The sequence below is a fragment of the Phalacrocorax carbo genome, chromosome 2 (assembly GCF_963921805.1).
Source record: "Phalacrocorax carbo chromosome 2, bPhaCar2.1, whole genome shotgun sequence".
Classification (NCBI taxonomy): domain Eukaryota; kingdom Metazoa; phylum Chordata; class Aves; order Suliformes; family Phalacrocoracidae; genus Phalacrocorax; species Phalacrocorax carbo.
Window position 1 is genome coordinate 48640981 of NC_087514.1, and position 25436 is coordinate 48666416.

Genomic DNA, 25436 nt, shown 5'->3' on the forward strand with positions numbered 1-25436 from the left:
AGAGCCTGGAAGAGATCACCCTGTCTTGCAAAGTCTAGCCTGGCTCCAAGTACACACCAAGGCATGACACAGGAAATACTTTCTTGTGGGTGCTCTGAACGGGCGCTCCATCTGCCTTCCTGCCTCATCCTCGTTGCAGCGCGCTGGTTTATACTTGTGGAGTCTGACATAGTGAGGATCCGCAGGAAAAACAAATCACAGAAGAGCTGTGTGGCTACAGTCCCTATCACACTGGTATTTCAGCATAACCGTGCCCTGTTATTTTTAGATAAGAAAATTACAGACTTTGTTTTTACTTTTGAAGTCAGAATGAGGCATCTCTTGCAAAGATAAGTGTGTAGGGGCTAATCCTGGTCTTAGGGTTATCTAGCGGTGGTTTCCATTAGTTTGGGTCAGTACATTCCTCCCACCAGCCACCATCACTTACAAAACACAGCTCCATTAGAAGTGACTTATTTAATCTGATGGATGTTCTGCCAGTATTAGCACATGCTGATAGCATCTGAAATCTTGGTACAAGACTAAGCCAAATAATGGAGATTCACTCTTAGCCAATCTATTCAAATAGACTCTTTACAGCACCAGCTAATCTGTGATAAAAGCTTATATAGAAACAATACACCGGGAAGTCAGGATTTCTGTGACACCATCTGACCCTTACATCTTATTCTGCATGTTAAGAACTGGATGTTTTAACAACTCTAAAACTGAAACAATATTTTACGCTATGTTGTTTGGAAGTATAAACTCATTAGAAGAGTTTTACTCAAAGCCCAGTAAATGTGTGGATGGGATGCTGTTGTCTTGCATCAAGTTTTTACAGAATTTAGCATGCTTAACCAGCAGGCAGAATTCACCTTTTTTTCAGAATCTGTAAGTTAGCAGGAAACCAACTTTCATTACATCTGTATCTTTCAGATATTCCTTCAGGCTGTTTGGGAAATCCCAATCCTCATTCTGTCTTTAAACTTTTTATTTGCAATAGGAAAGTCAGTGTTTTTCCAGGCAGCTGTCTTAAAACTGAATGAAAAAAAAATACAGTAGAGTTCTTTATTTTAAGATTGCATAAAACCACAGAAATACTCCATTAAAAAGTCTGAAATAAACACATTCTAACTGCAGGAAAAAGTGGTGACCACTTAAAACTGAGTGCTTGCTTAAAAGTAAAGACACATACTTCAAAAACTAAGTTTGAGAGATAACCAACGGGTCCAAGCAAGAGAGTAGTTTGATTTGCTTGGAAGTACTCCTCCACTTAATGTAATGGTCCATCTGTCAAGATGCACCCTGTTGAGCATAGCCATAGTTCCTACTTTTTATGTTTTTGAATCCACTTTTATATCCTTATCAGTAAAATCAAATACACTGAAAGAATTGCTAGTCAAAGGCAAAACGTATCAGTGGAAAACATAACACTGCAGCTGCAGAAAACCTCCAGGAGAGGAGGCAACCACAAAGCTCTGCAGGTGCACAGGCTTTGCATTAGCATACAACCAGCTTTGCTGATTTTACAGGTGTGAGATAAACATGGTACCAATACCTGATCTAAAGTACTTCTTTCTACTCTGACAAAACATGTGGAGTGTATAGCTATAAAATTAATTTCAAAATGTTTCAAACTGCATAAAAATAAATATTTATATATGCATATATACACAGTGCCAAACAGTATGCAGTACTCTATCCTGCTTTTACCACATAAAACTCATGGAAAGAGAAGTAATTTTAAGTGTTGCAGAATTATAGGGAGCTTTCTCGTCTTGTCAGAGCTAAGGAAAGCTGCCTCATATGGCATTACACAGGCGACCCGAGCTGCGGTACTGCAGCCAGCAGAACCACACCCACACACCCGCATTTCTGTGCTTTTAGCTGTGAGTTCACAGATAGAATTAAAACCACGTTGCTAATCTTGTAAAGCAGATCCTGCTGATGTCTAAGGGCCATAAACTTTGCTCGCAAAGCCACTGAGTGAATCTCTGGTCCAAAGCTAAGGTAAGTTTTGGCTTTCTCAAACATTATTAAAGGACCAATTAGGAAACATCTATATGATGCAAATGCTTACTTGTCTGTGTCAGCCTAGACCCACACCAAGTAATGGAATTTTTTACATCGAGGTGCCAAAAAAATTGCCGTTCTCAGCTTTTTGTGCTCCTTGCTTTCTTTAACCCCTGTGCTAATATGCAAGTATTTATGGCTTAAGGTACAAACGCTGATAACCCAAAGTTGTGCTATCCCTCCTGGAGGTCAGTACTGCTGAGAAGGTACTGGCTTCGGTGGCCTGGGCTTCTCAGGAAGGAGAGATTTCTTAACAATTCACCATGGTGCAGAGATCTGCAGCTGCAGCTCAGGAGGAGCTGCCCTGTCCCACAAGGTAATAGATGGCAAACAGGCAAGGAGAAGTTGATGCCCCTTAGGGGGGACTTCGGCAGATACACTAAACAGCAGTTCAGAAACCTAACTTGTGCTTTGCATGCTACTATCCTAGTAGCTAGATTTTAGACTTTTTTTTCTGCTTTCCAATTATTACACAGCTGTGGTTCTGTGGTATTATTACACTAACTGAATAATAAAAAGCAATTACAAAAATAGCAAACAAGGAAAAAAATATATATATTTCCCACATCTTTCCACTTCAAAGGCATCGCTGCCAGTGTTGCCTAATAACAACAGCGGACATCCTTACTAGCTTCTTGGTCACAACCCTTATTTATACAAACTACTGCAAGCGAGTCCATGCCATTCTGAAAGCTCCAGCAGATTCAGGTCTCAAGAAAAAAACCCGTGGCGAGACGCACACTGACACAAGGGTGCCGGACACCGCCAGCCCTGCAAAGGGCCAGGCTACGAGCGAGTGTACTGCACTGTGCTGTATTTAGTGACCCTTGAAGACTTGCTCAGCGTGGCGCTGGCAGGAGGTGGCCCCTCTAAGTTGGAGCCTGCCTCGTTAAGCAGGGAGTCTGTGATCACCATGTGCTCTTGCCTTCCTGAGCCGGCACCTGCCACCTGTTCAGCTCTGCTCTGCATCCCTGAGGCTGTCACCACCACGCTGTGCCCCTCTGCCAAAGCAGGGAAGCTGATCGAGCCCTGCTCTGCAGCAGGCACAAGCATCCTCTCCCGCTCCCTCACCACGACGTACTGGGAGTCGGGGAGATCCTGAACTGTCAGGGCTCCTGGCCCAGCACCCTCCGACTTCACCACCCTCTCCGTAACTACCACATTACTTCCATGTGGCAAGATGGGGATTTCCACCATACCCTGCAAGCAAGATGCAGGTGCCAGCACTCTCTCTGTCACCACTATGTTCTCCTTAAACTGGGGGTCTAGAAAGACAGCAGCTGAGTGGGCAGGAGCCCCTGCAGAGTAGGAAGTTTCTGTCATGGTAAAATTGGTCCCTGCATGGGCTGTGGAAAGGGGCCGGGCATCATGCTGCCCAGAGTGGGATGCAAAGGTTGTTTCCGTGACCACCTCCTTGGAGATGGTATCTGTTCCTGTGCCACCACCTGCGTGCACTGGTGGGGCGGACTGGAAGTGGCTGCCCGAGGCAAAGGCTTGTTTGGAGCTGGAAGCATTTTGCTGATCTAGGAACTGTGACTTTGTGTCACTAAGACCAAAACCTGATTCATTTCTGGAGCTACCGTCTTTCATGTTGATCTGTCTGCCTATGCATATTTCTGCTAGAGTCTTAAATTTGTCTCCTAAATCGTCAAGAAAGTGGTCATCAAGATCACCCTCAATAAAGCTGCAGCAGCCAATGGAGCCGTGCGGGGAGCCGGACTCTCCCTGGGAATAAACCAGGAGACAGTCGTTTGCAGCTTGGGCTTCGTCTTCATCCGCAAAAGAGACAGCTTTCTACAGACAGAAAACAAAAGCAAGCAAAAGTTCATTAATGTCAGCTCTAAACTTAATAAATCCAAAAATCAGGAATGCTTAGTCAAAAAAGTTAATAAAATTTAATTGAACCCACAGAAACCATCAGCCAACCAAGGGCAGTACCTAGAAGTGCTTTTTGCATTTTTGAAGTTACTCTGAACTTGACAGTACACTTGATGAGAAGAAAAATCTGAAATTAAATAGAAAACCTTGGGGCCTACCACCACCTGCTGCTATCCCTACCAGAAACTGTGCCATTTGTGATACTGCTCCATCCTCACAGATTGCTTTTATTTTGGTTCAGTGAATGAACTTCACCTGTAGCTAGGTGTTTGTGGGAGCGTGCCAAAACCATGCCTCAGAGAATCCTAGCATTTAAACAAATGTTTAATAAGTACATGCTGACGCGTCATCACCTGCCACGGCCTTTATCAATAGCATAGCCTGTGGGATCACACCCAAGGAGCCCAACAGCAAACAAATCAAAGTTAAATGGCTTGATAAGTATGGGAACATAGTCCAGCATATACATTTTTCAGGGTCTGTGTAGACCACTTTGCAACAAGGAGGGCTCATGGGTTCTGACTCTAGTGCTTCCAGGGCCAGCTCAGTCTGAAAGCAGCATCTGCAATGGAGTCTCTGCCAGTGCTAGCGCAAATATCCGTGTACACGCTTGCACCAGCTCCAGTTCCAGGAGTGAAGACAGCCAAATCCTCTGGGCCTGCTGAACCAGCTTTACCTAATACGATCGCTGGCTTGTGCTCAGAACCACTTTTCTGCCACATTTGAAGTTCTGGAATGCATACTAGCTCAGGCATCTGTGTAATGTGGTATATATCCAGACCCAAACTGACTCTGTATGTTTATCTGCATTTGATCCTGGAAGTAGGCACGTTACCTGAAATGCTTCTACAAAAATCAGCACACATCTGAAACTATTTTGTTTGGTAACTTGTCTGGTTTTTTTTCCCCCCTTTCCTGTAGTCTGAGGTATTTTAGCCTCCCAGAAGTTCTAAAGGTTACTCTAGTATGACCTTTATGAAGCCCTCCTGCAAGACTTCAGCAGGCAGCTGAAGTGCTTAAAGTATGTCTTAATATTAGGAAGCGCTGCTACTGTCGCATCTGTTCACCCAGAAGACCAGTAGCTACAGCTCTCAGGAGACATACAAGTGTCTTAAGCTTGCATCCTTCCCTGGGTGGAGGTGGTGATTCGAAGCTGCACAGCTACTCCCCTGCAGAACCCCATCATCAGCCAGCTGTAGGGTGCGAAGATGTTTTGTACAGGTGATGGACAATCCATAAACTCCCTGGCATATGGAAGTGAAACTTCCACTATAAGGAGCTCACCAACCTAAGGACTAGTGATGTGCATTATGCAAAGAGGAATAGCTGCAAGGAGTAGGAATAGGCTATTGGTCAATGGTTGGGTCACAAAAAGAGTCAGAAAGGGATTGCAACATGTGCCTCATACACTTCTGAAGAACAGTCCTTCACCCAAGCTATTGCGCAGAGACAAGCCCAGCACCACTTCCTTCATCAGCTACTTTGAAAATGCAGACCCACCCTCTGCCGTTTGACATCTATGGCTTATCTTTCAAAAACCTGCTCCATTATGAAGTTCCTAGTTGTGACTCATGATGAGTCATAGCTACCTCCCTACAGGCCAGTTTAATGTGTTTAAGTCCCTCAGATTTATATCACATAGTCTTTCTCATGGCTTCTTCCAGGGCAAGGGGCTCCTTGATCATTGCTGAATATTCTTGATCCTATTCCCAAGTACCTCCCTTGAGAGAAGGGTCTCGTTGTGGGAGATCTTGTAAGCACCCAGTGCTACAAGACTGAGCATTGTCATGCTCTAAGTCCCGCTTGTGAGCCTAACCCCAAAATCCTTAATGCCCCTATGCCACATGCACACAACATTGGCCATTGTAACAGGACTGTTTGTATACACGTATCTACTCATCTCTTTGCAGTAACATGAATGGCATTTCACAACGCTAAGTGTAAATATCAAAATACTGGAATTTTCAGGTCATATGCTTACGTCATTGAAGTAGTCTCTTAAAAATTCTTCATTCATGGCTCCTGCTGCTCCTAGTGCGACTCCTCCTCCAGCCACCACTGTCTTGCCTTCTACACCTGCCATGCCTTCAGCCCCTCCAGCTACCATGGCTCCATATTCAGCACCAGAAAGGAGTTGTCTTTGCTCTTCCCATCTTTCCTTGGTAATAGTGCTGTAATGCTCTCTTACATGACAGGCAGAGCTGCCTCCTCCTGCTGCAGTTTCCCCTCCACTCATTCCTGCTGCTGCTGCTGCTGCTGCTGCCGCCGCCGCCGCCGCTGTTGCTGCTCCGCTGGTTGCTCCTCTTGAGGTCCCCAGTGCAGTGGGTGGGATGAGGCTTAGCACTGGCTACATAAATAACACAAATTAGGATGTGACATGAAAGCTGTGCTGTCTAGCACATGGAACTCACCAAACCAGCAGCAGGGCTGGGTGGGACCTGGGAGGGTGCCATCTTATGACTTGTTTGAATTTGCACTTAGACATGTTGCTGCAAAGAGTAAAAGGCCTCCTGAAACAGGGTGCAGCTTCCACAACTGCACTCCTAAGGAGGATGATGGAAATGTTTCTATAGATCATTGTTTTCTTGAAACTCAAAGGGTTGGGAGTGAAAGCGGGAAAAAGACTACCCCACCAAAAAAAAGGCTTGCAAAACTCTAGGGAGCTCAGCTGTTCCAAGACAGACTCTGACCAGCTTTCCCCAGACACAAAGTGGGGGAGTGTGCACTGCCGGCTGCCTCTACGGTACTGCCTGGCCCTTCCTCCTTTTCTAGCAGTTTGGCTTCCCGGTTAATTGCCTTTTATCATGAATTTGGTGTGAGATTGGCCCTAAATCAAAGTCTTTTATTTCTGTTTCTTTGATACTGTGCAAAAGCACAACAGTGTCATGCCCTTTTTTTTTTGAAAGCTGGGTTTTGCAGCAGAACAAGAAAGGGCAAACTCCTCTTGGTATTCACTGTTCCCTCTGCAGATTTGCGCTTTTTTCTGCCCCCTTTATTTTTTTTTTAAGAACTTGCTCTGTTTAAGAAGGCAAATACACAGGGATGTAATTTAAAATGCAACTTGAAACTTTCAACTAGAAGCTAAGCTTTACGACCCATTTTTTTGCTGCTTTACCATGCTTCCAAAGGGGCGTGGAACATTCCGGGCTTGCAAATGAAATGCTTCCCTCCCCGCATTAATGCTTTTCTGATACTCCTATCTCTTGCTCAGATACCATCAACATTTGCTTGATTGCCTCCCCTTTACTTTGGGATTTAAACACCACGGCTGGTGTTTTTAGAGCTGCTGATGGAATTCATCTTCCATGCAGCCTTCACTGGGTCTCACAGGGTTAATTTTTATTAATGTTCATGTGCGGTTCAAATCTGCTATGCAGCCCTGAAACATCGGCCCATAATGTGGAAGAGATGCCAAGCGCCAAACTGAACACTTGGTTAGAAATCAAAGAGAAATGCTATTAGGGATACGTGCCTTCTCCTCGGGAGCTGCTCCTTCGCTGTGCCACTGACGCAGCATTGCTTCGCTGTAGTCTGGTATTGCAGCAAATCCCTTCGGTCCTGAGCCGCAGCGACACAGCAGCAGTAACAGTGGAATAACTATGGGGAAACAGAAGTTTGCCATTAACTATGTGATGACTAGGGTCAAAGCATGCTAACAGCCAGTCCCAAAGCTTGGTCAAACTTCATACTGAAATGTATCTTTAGTGAGTTAGTGATCAGTATGAGGGCTGATAAAGAATGATGACATGTTCCCAAATATTCAAGGTATTTCCAAGAAACATGTGCCAGTATGGTTTCCTAGACAGTAAACTGACAATTAACCTGTCAGGGCCTCAGTCCTGCAGATGACCATGCATTTGTATAGCTACACTTCTATCGAAGATCTCATATACCAAAACCAAGACCTAAATATCACTGTATAATCTCAGCATTTCTAAATCCTCCTGTTCTTTTACTACTAGATAGTGACATGGAATCATGTAAATTCCACCTTACCACTCCTGTGATACGTCTAGATCATTGCCTGGGAAACTCAAAACAATCCAGTTTCAGGAGCAGGGTATATTCGTGTGGCATGAACTTTGTTCTGCCACAGCTAGATTGCTACTAGTACAAGCAATAAAGTATTGCCATTTTAAATGCAGCAATGGTACACATGGCCATACCCTGACTACAAGCATTCCTTTCTTATTTTCGAGCTTCTATTTTGTTTTACCAAAGAACAACGTCATGTTCTACTCAGAGGAAAGCACCAGACCTGGGGCTGCAGTGAGGGAGAAAAGAGTGGAAAGAGTGCTGCGGTTTGCGTGGGAAGAGTTAGGGTTCACACAAGGAGGTGTGGGAAACACCAAAATGATTCCTTACTGCTTCCCCACCTGTTATTTACAGCACCATAAACAAATATTAAAGTTGCACATACTAATTTCAAAATGCACAGCTTGAAATCCTTTGAGGGTGAAATGCTGATGTTACCAGAACTAGTAGGGGATTTGCCATGACTTCACACAGACTAGTTTACACAGAATATATCAAGATGATAAAACCTGGGAGCCAGACTGTTTCTTTCCTGATACCTTGCAGACCATATTTACAGTGCTTCTGAGATAATATGAAACAATTACTTACGCAGCAAAAGTAAAAACGCCAGGATGATTAGCACAACTGCTCCTGGTCCCAGACCCACTCGCTTAGCGTCACTGATTTTGTTGTCGCACGTGCCTTCATTCGTACACTCACAAACAGTCAGTTGCAGAGACTGTGCTTGAGCACAACTGAACCCTTGGAAATCCTTTATTAGGATAGGAATGTCAGTTCTGCCCAGCTTCAGGTTTTGTGGTGCCAGCTGTATGCTGGTGCCTAAGGCAGAAGGTGGGGGTTAAAGAAAAAGAAAAGACACAAGAAATGAGTGGAGAGGAAGTTGACTCCTGTAAACTAAGGGAAATAAAACCTTCACATCCTCCCAGCAAGCCCCCTCCAGGTAAATCCAGGTACTGCAAATGAATTAAGTTTAATCAGCTGCTGCTACAGTGTATGTGCTCTTATTTTTATCAAGAAATTCATGCCAGTAACAAAGCAGTTGTGCTCACTTGCAGTCTCAGATAATTGCAAAGAGTTTCACACCAGCTGTGACTTCCATGGAAGAAGCACAACCATCTATACAGTGTTAACCTTCACGACATACAGATAGCTGATGGCTGAACTCACAAAAAACCAGCTTCAGTCTTTAGGAGGTTAATCTGTTGTTGGCCACAGGCAGAGATCAGGGAGCCAACTTACCACCTGCTCTTGTGGCTGTGTCACGTCAAGGACACAGCTAGGCAAGGGATGCCCAGATGATATTCCCAGCTGGGGAACACCACCCTATTTGGAAATGCTGTGAGCTTTACAGTTACTGCTAGTCTGGCTGCAAACAGAGTGAGGAAGCTATGAGGATTCCTTTGTGGTCCTAAACCTGGCCATTAGGATAACTCCACTTTGCAGTGTTACGCTGTAGGATTATGGAGGACAGAATAATGAATCTGAGAGTAAAAAAGTATTTTCTGGTGCCTTCCATCTACCTGAAGCATTTGCTTCAAACATTTCCTGGGCTTATACGAACAGAAACGTACGAAAAAAATGCTCATCTCATTTTGAAATACTTATTAAAATTATTTATGATTTCTGACTTTTTTTTTTGTTCCTACTGTGCTGGACAATCTTAGACAGGTTATCCTGTATTTCCTCTTTTCAAGGCCCGCTATGCAAACAGATTTATTTACTTATCTGTAAGCTAGAGCAACTGCAGCCAGTAACACAACCATATCTCCAAGCTCAGTTTTAACAAAAAGCATCCTCCACCACTGCATGCCTTTTGTGGGAAGACAGGAATGGCTTGATCCCAGGATTACCCATGAAAACCTGGTCACCACACATGGGTCATCAAGCTAGGCAAAGATGGTCTATTTGAGCCCGAGAAAGCCTCAGAAGACATGGCTGTACTTTTATAGCCATTAGAGAGAAGGGAGCAGAACATGAGTGATGTGTCTTCATGCCTGGCTCCCTATATATATATATTTTTTTTTTGGTCTGGATCAGACAAGCTGTCAGTTTGGCTGGAATTGACAAATCACAACACTAGGACTCCAAAGAACTGAAAGTAATTAAAAATATATTTTCTTACCATTACTGGATGCAATTATCCATTTTTTTGCTGTCCCTTCTGGTTCATCAATGACAGTAAAGCTGAAGGGATCACTGTTTGGATAACCATCCAAATCACGAGCTGTAACATTAACTAATTCTGCATTTGAACACATGGTCTGTACAGGATTCACAATAACTGGGCAGTTATCATTCTCATCTGTAACTTGAATAATGACTGTTCCGGTGGCCGTTTTCCTAGGAAAATCTAAGATTATAAAATAAGAAAAATTAAATTGTTTTGAAAAGTGTGAAAATTTAGTCTTAAAAGAAAAGACGTAGTGTATTCCAAAACACAAACATCGCTGAAATAAGTAGAAAGAGCTCCCCCTGGAGCTTATGGGAGCAGTATTTCATTCCTAATGTTAATAAACATATTGACAAAATTCTTCTGAAGGCAAGCTGTATTATTTTAAGTTAAAAAATGTATTCCCTGTGTACGGTTACACAGGAACATGCAGATTATGAAAGGAGGTTTCCTGTTAGAGACAGAATAAGTTCAGGGAGTCTTTCTTTCTTAGCATTCAAGAAAACTTAGGACACTGGCAATTTCCACCTTGACAAGGTATGTTTCTTTCAGACTTAGTCTTTGCAAAACTTTTACAAGAAGTTCACCTCCACCTCGTCAAAGAAAAGAAACAGGCTCTTGGGAACCCATTCCAAGGTTCATCCTGTTTCAATGAGCTGCCCCGTGTGTCTTCTCCAAATACAGAGCCTATGGGAAACTGCACTTACGACCTAACTTTTAGGCAGATAAAGACAGGGTGGTTAAACCAACTGTAGTGTAGAAACACAAACTAAGCCCTAAACAAACCAATTCATATGAAAACAAAACCCTCTCAACTTACCAGTAGTTACACCCAATATGGTGATAGTGTAGGTACCATTTACTACATAAGATGATTCGTAATCGAGTTCTTTGGCAAGTATGATTTCAGCTGTGACTGAGTCTACTGTGATCCAGTTTGCTGTATCTCTTCCTTTCAGGTACCTGATTAAAATTGCATACAAAGACGTACACATTTATAATGGAGAAAACAACCATCAGAGGAAAAAGCAGCTTCACCGTATGTTTAGTCTTTGTTTAAAGCATAGAACAAATCCCTAGGTCTGACGCTCCTGCCACTGGAACTGGTTTCTACTATAAACCTAAGATTATAAACCTACCCTGAATGCTGAAATCTGCTTTTCCCTTTAGAGCCAGGATTTAGGTGTGGAGGCATTACAAAAAGTAGACCCAGGGAGCAAGACCGGAGCAAGAGGGAGCTGCAATGCTGGTCACTGTCCTCTTCCCACCCATCCCTGCTCCCAGCAAAAGCTGAGCAGCAGCCACCCAGGCAAGACTACATTACTGGTGTGGGGGAGAGGGGTCCACCTCTGGGTATGCACTTCTGCTGGTCTGCACCATTTGTAAAAGCTACGGCAGTGGATCAGCAACGTTTTGGCTGAAGAGTTATGATTCAAAATCTAAACATGCACATGCACACTTATCTACTTTACACCTTTCTGTCCAATTGCTAGATGTTTCTGTGTGTTTCTTCCTAATGTTTCTGCAGACTATGAAGTCAAGACTAGTAAATCTACTCTCAAAAGTAGATAGGCATAACAATCATCGTGCAAGCACAGACAATTTCAGCACAAACACTCATGTCTCACCATATATGACCAAACAAGTAGGATTTTCAAGTCAGCTGTTTTCTGCAGAACAGAATACTGAAGATGATGATGTTGGTTTAGGGGAATTATGCGTAGTAGAAAACGATTGCCTCTGAAATTATTTCAGTTCAATATACAAATTTTTACAGTAAGATGTGATTTCTGACTGGTTATAAAAAGATTCTTACCTAATGTGCTTTGCTACTTTTCCAGTGTCTTCATCATAGGCTTGATACTGCCCAATAATCTCTTTTATCTGCAGTTTCTCACTTGCTTCAATAATTTTTGTGCCACCAGGGAATATAGGGCCTTCCCGCACATTAAGCACATTAATTTTGATTGGAATTGTTTGTGCTTTAGAACTGTCTTTAATTGACTTGTGGAACTCTGCTTTGTTCTTAACAACAAGGCTCAAGTTTCGGGTTTGCACTTTTTCATAATCCAGTTCCTAGAGCAACAACAACAACAAAAAAATCATTCAGAAATTGACAGAATCAGATATCTAGACAACATTCATACATTTAATATTTAAATAATACTATTTAAATAATAATTATTTAAATAAGGAAGCTACAGTGCAAAGAACTGTTGGCTAACACGTTACTCTCAATACATAATGCTTCAACTCTTTAAAAGTACATAAGGAAGCTTACTCTCCTTATTTTTAATGGATGCCACTGTAAGTATGTCTTTATATTACTGAATTTAAACTAATCTAAGGTAGGTGCAATGAGTCCTACCCATATATTCAGTCTTTACTTTCAGTGAATCAGTGCTCAATACTACTTGGCTCTTCCAATTTTATCTTTTTTAAAACCAATTCATTTACTTAATCATGCTTATTGGTTTTCTACAACTATCAGTTTTCAGATAAGGGAACCAGAACAGAAAAAAAAACCCAAACGGTAGTTAGGGCACTATGCATCTGCAGTTCTTGTGGACTAAAGGGGAGTGAGATTCATAAAATAGAAAATTCAATTTATGGAAAAATATTTTCATAATCTAAATTTATAGAAATTCATAAAGCAGTCTGTAGCCCATGGAGTAGGTGTTGCCTGCAACGTTATCCAGGCCATGGGAAACAAAGAAACTTAAACTGAGACCAGCAAGGAGAGCAAAAATATGGGAAAGCCTACAACGCACATGTTAGTACTGTTGCCTGGTGACAAGGGAAGTTTGGGGACTTCTGTCCCACGGGATATATTTGAGATCACACAGAATGTAAATGGTACACCTGGACAAAATAATTATTTTTGATGGAATTACTGAATACACCAACAAAGAATAAGTTGAAGGAGTGTCCACCATGGAAATTTAGAGTTTACATACTGACTCAATATAAATAATTTGTACATCAACTTAAAGGGAATAAATTATTCTAATATTTAAAGAAGACCTCTAAGAATATACTAACCTTCACAAGAGTCAAAATGCCTTCATTTGTTCGGTTATTTGTTACTATACGGAAAAAGCCATCTTCATTACCAGAAGCAAATGAAAACATTGCCAGCCAGTTATCAGAAAACTCTTCATCTTTGTCAAATGCTTGTATTCGCAGAATTTCCACATTTGCTCTGTTTTCTTCAATGCTTACTTCAAACTGCAATCAAAAAACATCCTTCTTTAAAAAGATGTCATGATCTACCTTGTTTCACCAGTGCAAGGAAGTTTGCACAGCCTTGTATTAAGCAATGGGATACCGGCAGGTGTAGGAACATGCCAAATATTGTGATAAATGTACTTACAGAATTACTTTGAACCACAGGCAGATTATCGTTGACATCCAAAACCTTGATTTCTAAAGAACATGTTGCAGCATTCCCACTTGCTTCACCACCACGGTCTTTTGCTTCCACCACCAAAGAATAGCTACTGTGTGTCTGCCATGATTAGTAAAAAAGGGTTTAGACCAGGCTAAAAATCTTACACACCATTACTACCTTGACAGACTCTGTTGGAGTAGAACTGAGGCTTTGAAAAGGATTTGGGACTTTTGCATCTCCCCCACAAAGAGTTAGACTGTACTTACACGGTAAATACAAAAACTTCAGCAGTCATAAACAGGGACAGGACCAGTGATACCTGCACGTCAGGACAGGGCTAAGGGCAGAGATATTGCCCTCAGCTGCAGAGCTAACATCCAGATCACCACCTGAAACTTTACTTTTTGACTAACTTTATGGCCAGTGAAAAGACAAGCAGGTAAAGCTGCTGGTAATACGTGGCTTTCAGTGCTGTTTCACACCAGCACCCATCCTCTAACTCTTTGCACTGTGATTTGCATAGCAGGCCACAAAAATTTAGATGCACTCAGCAGCTTTGCAGACGGTGATCATATGCCCTCCAGCACAGAGAAATGACCCCTTGTTTCACATAACTGCTGCCCTGGCTGCACGGGAGGGATGGAAAGCAGCAGCCACCGGGCTGGTGCTGTGCTAGAAAGGTGACAGGGGAGTACGACCTTGATCCCGCCTGCCCTCCCTTCCCACACCACCCAATCCCTGAAAAACATGCATCAGCCAGACAAGGCTTTAATCCTAAGGGAGGTGAAGGAAAGTAAGAGGGCTAGCTCTCCAACCCAGCAGGTGGAGCTGAAGGTGACACCACAGGCATCAGGAGACTGCTGTTAACAGATTAAAAATGGAAGGGGGTTTTTTACCTCTCTGTCAAGGTTTATTTTTGCTACTCGAACCTCGCCGGTATCCTTATCTATACTGAATGCAGCGCTAGGACTTTGGGAAATAATCCTGAATGCAAGTTTGGAATTTAGGTTATTTGGTTCATCTGCATCTGTTGCATTTATCTTCATTACAATTGTACCTGTAGAAAAGCAAACAAAAGTATAGTATGTTTACATTGCCATGCACTGCCAAGTATTTTTACTGTAATGTCACAAATTAAGAGGCTGTTGTCAGATGCACTGCACAATTTTCTGATGCTCTTGCCTTTATTTATTTAATGGATAGAACTGAAGAAGCATTCCTAAAATCCAAATAGTACACGTTCACAGTATATGCTCTAGCAAACAAAAAGATTGTATCCACACATCTGTAACTCATAGATTTCAAGGCACCAGAACCACAGAACAAGTTGAATACTCTCAAAAATTCTGACAGAAAAAGTTTTTGAACAACAAGCCGTACTTCCCTCACACATTATTTTGAAGGGAGCACTACTAACTCCTCTACCTGAATGTTATTAAAACAATTGCTTTGTATGGATGCCCTCCAACAGCTTCACTCAAAAATACATGGCGGTCCCCATGGTGCAAATCCCCTTGTAACTCATGGCACAGGATTCTGCCCTCTGGGAAAGGGTGTACCTTAGTGTCCAGTGCCCGAGTTTGAACATGAGCTGGAATTCAGGCAAAGAAGCAATTACCACATGGCTGCTACTGACTTGAAAGAGAGCTGAGGGAACTCAATACCTCACTCAAGCAGTGGTCAAGAATTTGTTTCTTCAGATTACCATGACATTGAAAGGGACACAATGTCAGGTATTTATTAGGTTGTTTTACTCCATCTTTTCTTATCTTCTGGGAAACAATCTGTTGCTCTTATGTTTACTGACATCAGTAAGAAAACTGCCACTAACCTATTCTTTGAGGGTTAGGTCACAGCCATATGCGCTTAACAGCGAAGTACCTCTCCAGCCCATAGATAAAGCAGGGCTTTTCATCAGCATGGCAGAGTGGAGTCCCTCCCAAATAGGCTGGGATTGCTAAGCCAGAAGGCAGACTGCATTTCCCCTGCAATTCCTGCTGAAGGACTCTGGTCCCTGGGTTTGTGGTAGCTTTGACACCGAACCAAAGATGCCATAAGAGGAAGTGTTCTCTGTTGCCTTTATGTGGACATCTTCCTGTCATCACCCCACACAGCTTAGCCCTGAATAAAAACTTGGATTCACACGTGGATAACCTGGCCTACACAAGCAAGAGAATGCATCCTTGTTACTGCAGATATGCAGCTGCAGAGTATATTCACTTGTGCCCTTGCCTGTGCTGGGAAAAACTAAATGAAAAAAAAAACAGTTAAAAATAATGTTACCTGTTTGACTTAATTCTTCAACTGAACCAACAAAAATATTTTGTGAAAACACTGGAGAATTGTCATTTATATCAATGATTTTAATTGGGAGGTCTATTGGATCTTCCAGTTTTGCTCCAGTCTTATCTAGTGCATGACCTCTGAGCTGAAATAACAAAGACAGAAGCAATAAGCAAATGCAATGAGTGACTGTAATATATATAAATACATATGCCAAAGAGAAATATACATAATATATTTGAGAAATGTAAGCATTACGTAAGTATATATAATCTGCTTATAAATATAAGCATACATACACACACAAATATCCAGAAACTGGATTAAAACTAATTTAAGCAAACACATTTGAACAAAATAAAGAGAAAATGGATAGAAGGGCACCTGTAAGGAAAAAGTTACTAGTCAACTTACATGCAGCATTGGAGTCTTTTCTCTGTCAACCTTTCCTGTTATGTTCAGTTCTCCAGTCTTTCCATTGATAACAAATAATCCATAAGGGGGTTCTGTTACTCCTTGACCAGATATAGTGTAAGTCACCACTACTTTATCTTCAAGATCAGAATGTATCTAGCAGGAATATAACAGATTAGTGTTTAGAAAAGAAAACTACATTTTAAAGTGCAAATAAAATATTTTTGCTGCTTTTGTAATGAACAAAACTAAATATGAAACACGTATTTTCCTGCACTCCTTTGAGTGTTGAGATGAATGCAGGAAGAGTTCCAAGTTCTGTCTGAGGATCTTATGCAGGGAGATGAGGAACATGACGGGCAGCACAACAGCTGGGAACCATCGAGTAGGGACGTCTGCTTGGACAAAGAGAGGATACTAGTGCAAGGAAAGGCTGGAAAACCACAATGATAAGGTAAAAAGCTGGTGTGAGGAAAGAAGGAGGAAACTGGCTGGTCAAGCAGATAGGGGCAAATAAAATGTTGAGAAAGACAAATTGGAAAACAAAAAAAAAAGAGTCTGGAACAATGAGTTGAGCAGGGGAGACTGAAGTTACTTGAGCAATGCCTGGAAATAAAATATAACAACTTTTTAAGAGTGATTAGACTTAAGCTAGCAAGCGTGACCAGGACTGAGGAAGTGATACGGTGATCGAAGAAAGGGCAGACCTGGAGAGGAACAGGTAGAAGAGGCTGCACTGACTAGAGATTATACCCTTCCTCTGCCGTCAGCAAATACCTGAAACATCTGGAAAAGCATGTGTGCATTGTGCCAGCATCACCATCTTGGGGCAGCCCAAGCAAAGGGTAACAGCCTGCTACCATCTGCAGCTACTGTACATGCAGAAGTGACAGGTATGGTAAATCCAGGTTTCAAAACCAAATGCATATAACCCTTGCACAAAGGATGGCACCTTGGTTATTTTTAGCTTTGTTTCCTAAAAATGATGCATACATAGTCATGCTCCACGTACACGCCTCAATCACCACCAGCAGTTTTGGGACCCACTTGCTGAATTCAACAACAGCTGAATAGGGGTGGTGGAATGAAAAAAGCTCAAAGATACTGCATTCCCAAAAGTTCTATGAAAACTGGTGGCTAGAAAAAGATGAGAGACTGAGCCAAATCAGGCTGCAAGAGCAGCTCATCTGCTGAAGGAAGGAAACAGAAGGAAATGTGCCAATCTTCAGCTGACATTCAATAGTCCTTTAAAATTCAGGAAATATTTGTGCAGTCACACCCTTATTTTACATCTTCATCTCTATTTTTATGTGTATTCTGTTTTTATCTCTTTTCTGGGCTTACTCTAGCAATTGGATTCCTATAGGAATTGTCCTCTTCTTCCCGTATGAAAGCCGGAGGGACTGTCCATTCTCTTTTCTGTCTGACTAGGCTGTTGGGATAAGACAACATGCCACTTCTGCCATTTCGATTATAAACCTGTGAAAAAACAAGGTTGAATGTCAGCATCCCATTTAGCCATTTCAAATGAATGCTCTATTGCTGCTGCTGTGGCCCAGAATAGCTCTTTTCTGAATAGCTCTTTCAATAGCTAGTAACTTTGAAATCACGGAGCACACTAGCCTTCCAAGCCACAATCTAAGAGCTATATGTTACTCAAGTTGTTTGAAGAGGAAAACTACACTAGTCTTTTCATCGGGACAGAATTAGGTAAGACAGGCTTTAACTACATGAGCAAGTTCCCATGACCAGGGGTTGGTGAAAATACACCTGTTCTGGAAGACTTAAATGCTTGTCATCAGATGTGGGAAGAAGTTTGGCACTAAGGCTGTTTTAAACCACCATTTCTGCCTGGTTACCCCTTTTACCATCCCACTAACACTGCCTCATACTCAACCTTCTCTCTGATATAGAATACATGAATCAGGAGGCCTCTATTCAACCCATTTACTGCCTCTGCTATTTTTGCTCAACTACCCCTCATTCTCACTCTGCATGACACCGTTCATGCTACTGTGCTGCTCAGTCCCTACTGCTGGCTTCCCAATTAACATCTGGAAATGTTTCCACAGTTAACATCTTCCATAAAGTTATTTCATCGACAAACTTAATATTATAGGGGAAGTTTCTAAAAGTCGAACACCACTCAGTTTGATGGATGTAGGAATCTATTCACTTACATTTTGGCTTTCATTTCATTATTCATCACACAAATTTCACCTTTCAGAAAATGGTAAAAATCAAGATATTTATCAACTGGAGGCACTCCTTTGACACTTTGCTCAGAAAAGCCTCAGGCAGTAATAAAGAAAAGCATTTTCCTACCTTCACATAGAGTCCATTTCCATAATTCAAACAGATCTGCAACGGAAGTTATGATAAGCATTATTCACTCTACGTCACTTTAGCAGTACTAAAACTTAACTGACGTTACTTCCTTCAGCAAAGCCATAAGGAAGAGGGCATCTGACCTCTATCAATTAATATTTACTATTCACCCATAAAAGCTTTTTTTTTACCCATAACCATTCACATTTAAAACATACACTATAATTATATAATCGTTAAGTTTTGCACTTTTCTCCCAGCAGGAAACAGATAATAAGCAACTAATAGGAGGAAACAGGTAACAAGCAATTAATCTTTTTTTTTTAACCAAATGAAGACTTCACAGCCATTTATAAACATCCATTTTTAAAGTGCTGAATAATGCTTCAGTATTCCAAAACGATGCGAATCTGCCATTGATTGAACTGTTGGTTGCCAGCAGCACCCTGGAGAAGCTCCCTCTTCTGGGCAAATCATGCATTACACAGGCTGTGGTGGGTTACCAACCGCACCAGGCACCAAAGCAGGTTAAATAATGTTTAAAAGCAAGGACTAATCAAAACATCTGCTGAAGTGCAACAGACAGAAGCAGCTCTCTGCTTAGCACCTTGCTGGAAGGATAAATGGCCTACATACATCCTTTATTTAAACAAGGCTGAGACATGTGCATGCTAGCAAGCAAATAGTGCTTGTTCCTGACAAAACCTTACATGCCAACATCCAGTATTGGGACTCCACATCCCTTCATGCACCAGGATAGCCATGTGTGCCCTTAAACACCCTTAGGTAGGTGTCTCATTCTAGCTGGAAGGAACTTAAGCCTCAACCAAATTACCAGAGACCCGTGTTCACATCCACCCTGCACACACCAAAGAGTCTGCAAGTAACAAAACCCCTCAAACAGTGCAAAAATGTAGGCATTGGGAAACAACAAGTAGGTTATTACAACATGTGAAACCAACAAATAGAGCTTTTCAGCTTTGCATACATAGAGAAGAGAATACTTCTATTGTTCTCAGCACTATTGTATCTACCTCCATTTTGCATCTTAGGTTATTTTTTTTATACTAATGCCTAAGGCAAAGCAGGGTCAGAAAAGGCCATTTTCTGCTGAAATAAGTCAGGAAGTATTTCTTTATATTCTCTTTGACTGGTTTCTAGACTGTTCTGACTTCCGACTGGGTTCTCCCTATTCATTCCTCTGACTCAGCCTTGATTGCTTCATTGACGACAGCTTTTTTTTGTTTTAAAAAAACCTATGTTACCTCTTTCCCACACAATGCAGCAATGCAGTGGACAGTGTTGAGCAATGTAGCAGACTGCTGTTTCGACTTGCACAACAAAACTGTTTTTCAAATGGCAATTTTCCCAATGTATATATTCTGAAGACAAAAATCAGCAAGCACTAACAGATATGCATTGTCAGGGCTACATGGTCTTACACCTTAGACCAAGTTCTTTCATAAATATTCTTAATCTTATTTGTTTTCATTAGTTATACGGATTTTTAAAATTTATTTTTATGATTAACAAGATTGTACCAGCAAGAGCGACAGGAGGATTTTGGTTTAGAGTCAAGGATTTCCAACAAAAGCTGCAACTATTTTGGAAGGTTAATGGTTGTCAAGATGTCATTGTGAACATCCTTGTGTGTTCTTACAGGTAAACTGAAAAGTGTTTCTGTCTCAATACAGAACAGAGAGAAGAGGCACAAGGTGAGAAGCTTTCATGTATTGGAAACCTGAGGACCATAGCATAAACAAAAGTGCCTGAAGTTCAAAAATAAGCAGGTCTTCCACTGAGATGCATATCAAGAAAGCGAAAATCCCATTAGTCATTATAAACAGAAAGTCTTTCATTAAGATAACTACAAGTAAAAATCAGTTGGTTTGTAAATGCTGCAAAGCAGCCTCAAAACATTCTGTTTTATTGCTAAGACAGTGAAAAATACTTTTACTTTTTGTACTTTTCAGTCTGTAGTCCATGGGCAATCTCTTAAGGGACTTTACGACAACAACAAAAGGTGTTTAAGAATGGCAATGTTATTTACAACATGCATAAATACATTTGGACAAATATATAAAGAGAACCTGCATTTTCATTGAAAATTTCAATTAAATTTTCTTCAAGAAAAAGTGGAAAGTCACATATCCAACAGGTGTTGAATTCTGAATTTCCCTTTTTTTTTTAATATCCTAGAGCTGTCTTCTACTGAACGGCTTAGAAAGAGTAGGAAAACCGTGTGTGTCATTTGAAGTGGATCATAGCCTTGGCACAAAAAATAGGCATCTACTAATGACATCTGTCGAAAACACAGAGCTAAGAAGGCATTGTCAGAAAAAACCTGGATGGTTACAGAAAACGAGATGGAAAACCTGAGGCCTGAGGTAACAGAAATGGAATGAAATACTACAGGAAAGCAGTAGGAGTAGGCGAGAGGGCAAGGGAAAGAAAGGAGCGACTGCCACGTACAGGGAGCACACGGCTGCTCTTGCCCAAATCCGTTTCATCTATAGTCAGGAAGTGACTAAAGGACAGATTTGGAACATGCAGCTTAGTTTTATAATGTAAAGATGCAGACTGAGCAAGCAAGAAAGTATGTGTCTGTATTTGCTACACTATGAAACAGTAAGTCAGTCCTAGAAATGTGGTCTTTCATGTATGCTGTGTGTCGGGAGATTTGGATCTTGCACCTCCTGCGAGCCAGTTTGGTGTTGAAGACACGTACAAGTGAAGATCTTCCACACTTAGAGAAGCAGGCTTGAGGACAGCATCCAAGGTTATCTTCTAGTTCACCTCCTAGCCCCGGGGCAAGATGAACGACACTAAGTGCTCCTTGACAACTGTTTAACCTGTTCTTAAAAATGAGCGATGGAGGTTCCACAGCCTCACTAGCTAACCTAAGGTGGTGCATATCTAACCTTACAGATGGAGAAGTCTTTGTTAATTTTTATCTTAATTTTATTATTCTAATTTTTAGCTCTTTGCAAGTGATCATACTGCCTTTTGGACAAGATTTGGTTTCAGATTAAAGCACACAAACGTAAATCTCTAAATGAACGTTAAGTGCCTAGACTTCTGTTATACTCAACAGAAATATAGCCAATACAGACAAGGGCATCAGAGAGTAGTTCAATTCACCCCAAAGCCAGCTCACATCTGCTATTTTCCTTTGGACTCCACTGACTGTAGCTATGTCTACTTTGTAAGCCCAGTATGAGAGGATCTGTAGAGCAAAGCAGTTGCTGCTGAGAACCCAACACTACACAACCCACGTTTTGTGGCTGTTACTTCAGACTAGAGTTAGCCTGGTCCCACAGACCAAACACGTACGAGCAGATGGATGCACCTCCCAATGCAGTTTCGCCTGGGAGGGATCAGTCACACACTCTGGAGATTTGCTTCGAAAGCACAATTTGATCCAGCCAAATAGGAGCACTTTGCATCCACTGCATCTCCATTTACCATAACAGAAACTCGAACACCTATAATGAGATGTCTTAATCTCAAACCTAATCTCCCTCTTTGCCATGTTGATAATGTTCTCATTGAACGCTATAATTCCCTTTTCTTCACAATTACCCTTCACATATCTGAAAATTTATCATGCATCTTACCCACTTTCTTTTCTCGGTTCCCAGTTCTTTGATCTCACTTCAAGAATCATAGAACAGGATTTCCTGAATTTAGATTGCATTTTTTTGCTTTCCTCTGGTTTGTCCCAGGTGGGTTCACTTTATTCTGTAGTTTGGTGTCCAAAATAAAACACCACATTAGTTCACTAGGATGGATAAAATAGTAGATCATATGTATTTCTCACCTGCTTTCATACCTTACCATAGCGCTGATTTTCCCCCCTTTTTTGGAACAATATTAAGTTGTGACTTAGTGCACAAATGCTTGTAAAAATTTTTACCAAGTTTCAGCTTGTCACAGGTGATAGAAGCTAGGCTGCTTTGAATTATCTCACCTTTGCTCTTTCTATAACTAAGCATCATGTTGGTTTTTCTTTTTTAAACTTAACTTTTTTCTATTAATTTTGAAAAGTAATTGCTGCAGGCTCTGACATTAGAATAGTGATCTAATGGACTCTGGACTGAATTTCATCATACCCCACCTAAGTCTAACACCCCGAACATCAAGGAAGTACAATGTGAGAAGACATTTAAAGAAAAAATAAGTTTCGCTACATGCGTAGTAAGATTCATCCATCTGTCAACTCTTCTTTCACTCAAATATAGGAAGTGTTCTAAGATTTCATCTCTTGAAGACATGATGTCCACCCCCTTTCAAAATGACATAGAAATCTCCCAGTCTAATGATCCTCAATAGCTGTGCCCGCCTGGCAGGCCCACGGCTCTGGGTGTGTGCCCTGGACACACGCCAAGTCAAGCCCAAACCTATGGGTGCGCTACTGTCTGGCATGCCCACACATCCCTGGAAAAGAGTCAGAGGCAGGGACATGGGGAAAGCTGCCGTGATCTCTGCGAGGGATCCAGGGATGAAGATACAGGGATGTAGCCCTCAGGCAGGGAGGGAGCGCAGATGAGCAAGAGGTACTACCAGGAAGAACAGGGAGAGGAAGAACTTAGAGTTCTTAATGTTTCTAAGGTAGGTGACACGTTCAGAAGACACTACTTTTAGACTGGTTTTGTTTTTGAGTAGTTTCTTAAGGTTTTGAAGTTACCAGTGCCATCTTTGCGTGTCGTAAGATATAAATGACCTTAATCTCTAACAAGCAACTAGACTTTCTGCCACATAAATGGCTTTCTCCAGATTAGGGCAAAAACCAAGCCAAAAAATCAACCAAACAAAAAAGGCAACACCCAGCAGTGACTCCCTCAATCCTCACATCAACCAACTAAGGCAGTTTTATTTGCTTTAATATTCTGACAACGAGGCATTTAGGCACTAAACCGAGCTCACACTTAGTATACCGTACCCTCCTCAGCTTTAGCTGAGACTGTGGATGATGAGGATTGATAAAAGTAATTTTCCTCTTTTCGTCAGGCAAAACCAACAGCATACTGAGCCAGTGCAAGCCCACCAAAATGGATGATGGTGTAGCTTCAGGTATTACAGAAAGAATTGGTGAAAACTTTTGTACAAGTAGTACTCCACACATTTCCCATTGCTCTTTTGGGCAAAACAAGGATAAAACATTTTCCAACCGAACTGTAACTCCCAGCCTTCTGCAAAGAACAGGGTTAACTGTTGCTGGCTGATTTGCGGCCAGCCACGAGTCTACATTAAAATTATCAGGCAACAGTTCTCCAACTAACAAATCTGATTCCGCAGGATCTCGAGCTCTGCTAGCAAGGTGCCGATATACAGCACCTGCTGTCTGACCATGCAACAAGCCATTACTTCACCCTGTCCAGCTCCCTGGCAGCAACCCAGCGCAGCCCATGGCCCGGCCTCCACCCTTGCCTCTGTCGGGGTGGTGGCGGCCTCACTTCCGCGGGCTTTTTGCCAGCCTGGAAAGGTGAAGAGCTGAAGAACAATGCTGCAGAGATGAAGGAGAGTTAGTTCCCTGTAAAACACCTAAAAACGGCTAGAAAGCATCAGTCCAAATCAAACAAACCACGCGTTTTGGTCTCAGCTTGTTATGAAAAATTCCTTGCTTTTAGCCTGAAAACGTATTTCATAGGATGGAAGGTCTAAAGGCTGAAAAAGAGTGAGGGCAGGGAAGGAGAAAGCCTGAAGTGTCTTGGATTGTTAAGAATTTGGTATTATTTCTCTAAGGCAATAAAGACTTCTCTTAAATCATACTTTATGACCCGTTTTCCCTCCCGGCACCATTCTTTCAAAAAGGCAATGCAATTTATTAATACAGATAACATGTTGAACACAAAGATGGCATCGATATAAACTCTCCGCTGCGTTCTTTTTTCCCCCTGGTGTCTCAGAAAACCCCACCCATCCCAGCTACCGATCCTATCGGGGTTTTCTACCTCCACCTGCTTTCGGACAGCAAACGGCGATGTCTTTTATCTACTTTCCAAAGAACGGGAGAAAAGCCGTTCCCAGCCACACGCGGCCGGGGGCGGGAGGGCTGCCAAGCCCCGACGGGGAGGGCTCTTCCCCGCGGCCGCGCGGGAGCCTCCCTCGGTGCCGGTGCTTCCCGCACAGCGCCCGCGGGGCTCACCGCGCTCCCCTCCCCCGCACAGCTCCGCGCAGCAACACCCCCCGCCTGCCCGCGGCAAAGCGGCGCCTTCCCCCGGCCCCAGCCCCGGCCCCGGCCCCGGGGGACCCCCGCGGCCAGGGGCGCTCCGTCGGGGCCCGGACTCACCAGCAGCGCCAGCAGCCGCACCGCCGCGGAGGGGCTCCGCGACATGGCCGCCGCCTCCTCCGCGCTCTGCCCGGGGCCCGGCCACCTCCTCGGGCCGCCCGCGAAGGGGAATGGAGGCGGCCCGTCGAGGGGCGCACAAGTAGCCGCGGGTGGGTGGAGTGTGGCGGGAGGGGGCAGGTGGCGCCCGGCCCGGCCCGTCCCGTCCCGTCCCGCCCTCGGGGCGCCCGTCCCGCGGCGGGGAGCCCCGTCCGCCGCCCCGCCGAGCTCCGCCCGCCGGAGCCCGCCGCGGGCCGCCGTTTCCTTCGGGCGTTCAAAGTTTGGTTTTTGTTCCCCGCCCAGGCCTTCAGCGCCAAGAAAAGCGAGTTGGAGCGTGTAGGGGGCGTGCAAAGCTACTGTGACAACACAAAGATAAATTAACGAGTAATTGATAGGGGGGAATACAGTCTCATGGGAGAATAAAATTGTGAGTTGTTTTAGCACAACCGTCCCTGTAATCTTCTTTTTATTACGCTCTGAGCCATATCCTTCCTCCTCTTTCCTGGCAGAGATCTTTCCTGGATACACCTGATTAATTGATGCTAATGAAG

At 42.7% G+C, this 25436-nt stretch overlaps 1 protein-coding gene across 3 annotated transcripts; it reads right to left on the reverse strand.

Annotated features, from left to right (window-relative positions):
- Positions 1 to 1036: 1036 nt before the first annotated feature.
- On the reverse strand, positions 1037 to 25120 carry LOC104053132 (desmoglein-2). Of its 3 annotated transcripts, XM_064442807.1 has the most exons (16): positions 24850 to 25119; positions 22175 to 22298; positions 18555 to 18590; positions 17574 to 17708; positions 16230 to 16385; positions 15816 to 15960; positions 14429 to 14589; positions 13515 to 13649; positions 13184 to 13369; positions 11958 to 12217; positions 10962 to 11104; positions 10094 to 10321; positions 8560 to 8790; positions 7402 to 7530; positions 5915 to 6276; positions 1037 to 3849 (listed from the first exon to the last, which is right to left on the reverse strand). In XM_064442807.1, exons 4-16 carry the CDS (start codon positions 17679 to 17681, stop codon positions 2842 to 2844), a joined length of 3252 nt encoding a protein of 1083 aa, XP_064298877.1. In that variant the 5' UTR covers positions 17682 to 17708; positions 18555 to 18590; positions 22175 to 22298; positions 24850 to 25119; the 3' UTR covers positions 1037 to 2841. The 3 variants fall into 3 exon arrangements, with proteins under 3 accessions (XP_064298877.1, XP_064298876.1, XP_064298875.1); XM_064442806.1 differs by lacking the exon at positions 22175 to 22298 and having other exon boundaries at positions 5915 to 6280; positions 7406 to 7530; positions 24850 to 25120; XM_064442805.1 differs by lacking the exon at positions 22175 to 22298 and having other exon boundaries at positions 24850 to 25120.
- Positions 25121 to 25436: the final 316 nt, after the last annotated feature.

Bases quoted from the DNA above. Each gene is read 5' to 3' on its own strand.
- LOC104053132 (XM_064442806.1), bottom strand. From the start codon at position 24,894: ATGTCGCGGAGCCCCTCCGCGGCGGTGCGGCTGCTGGCGCTGCTG. The intron at 13,370-13,514 runs GTAAGTACATTT...TTTTGATTGCAG, and splicing joins CTGTGGTTCAAAGTAATTCT to TTTGAAGTAAGCATTGAAGA. The intron at 7,531-8,559 runs GTAAGTAATTGT...GTTTCCCCATAG, and splicing joins GGCGTTTTTACTTTTGCTGC to TTATTCCACTGTTACTGCTG.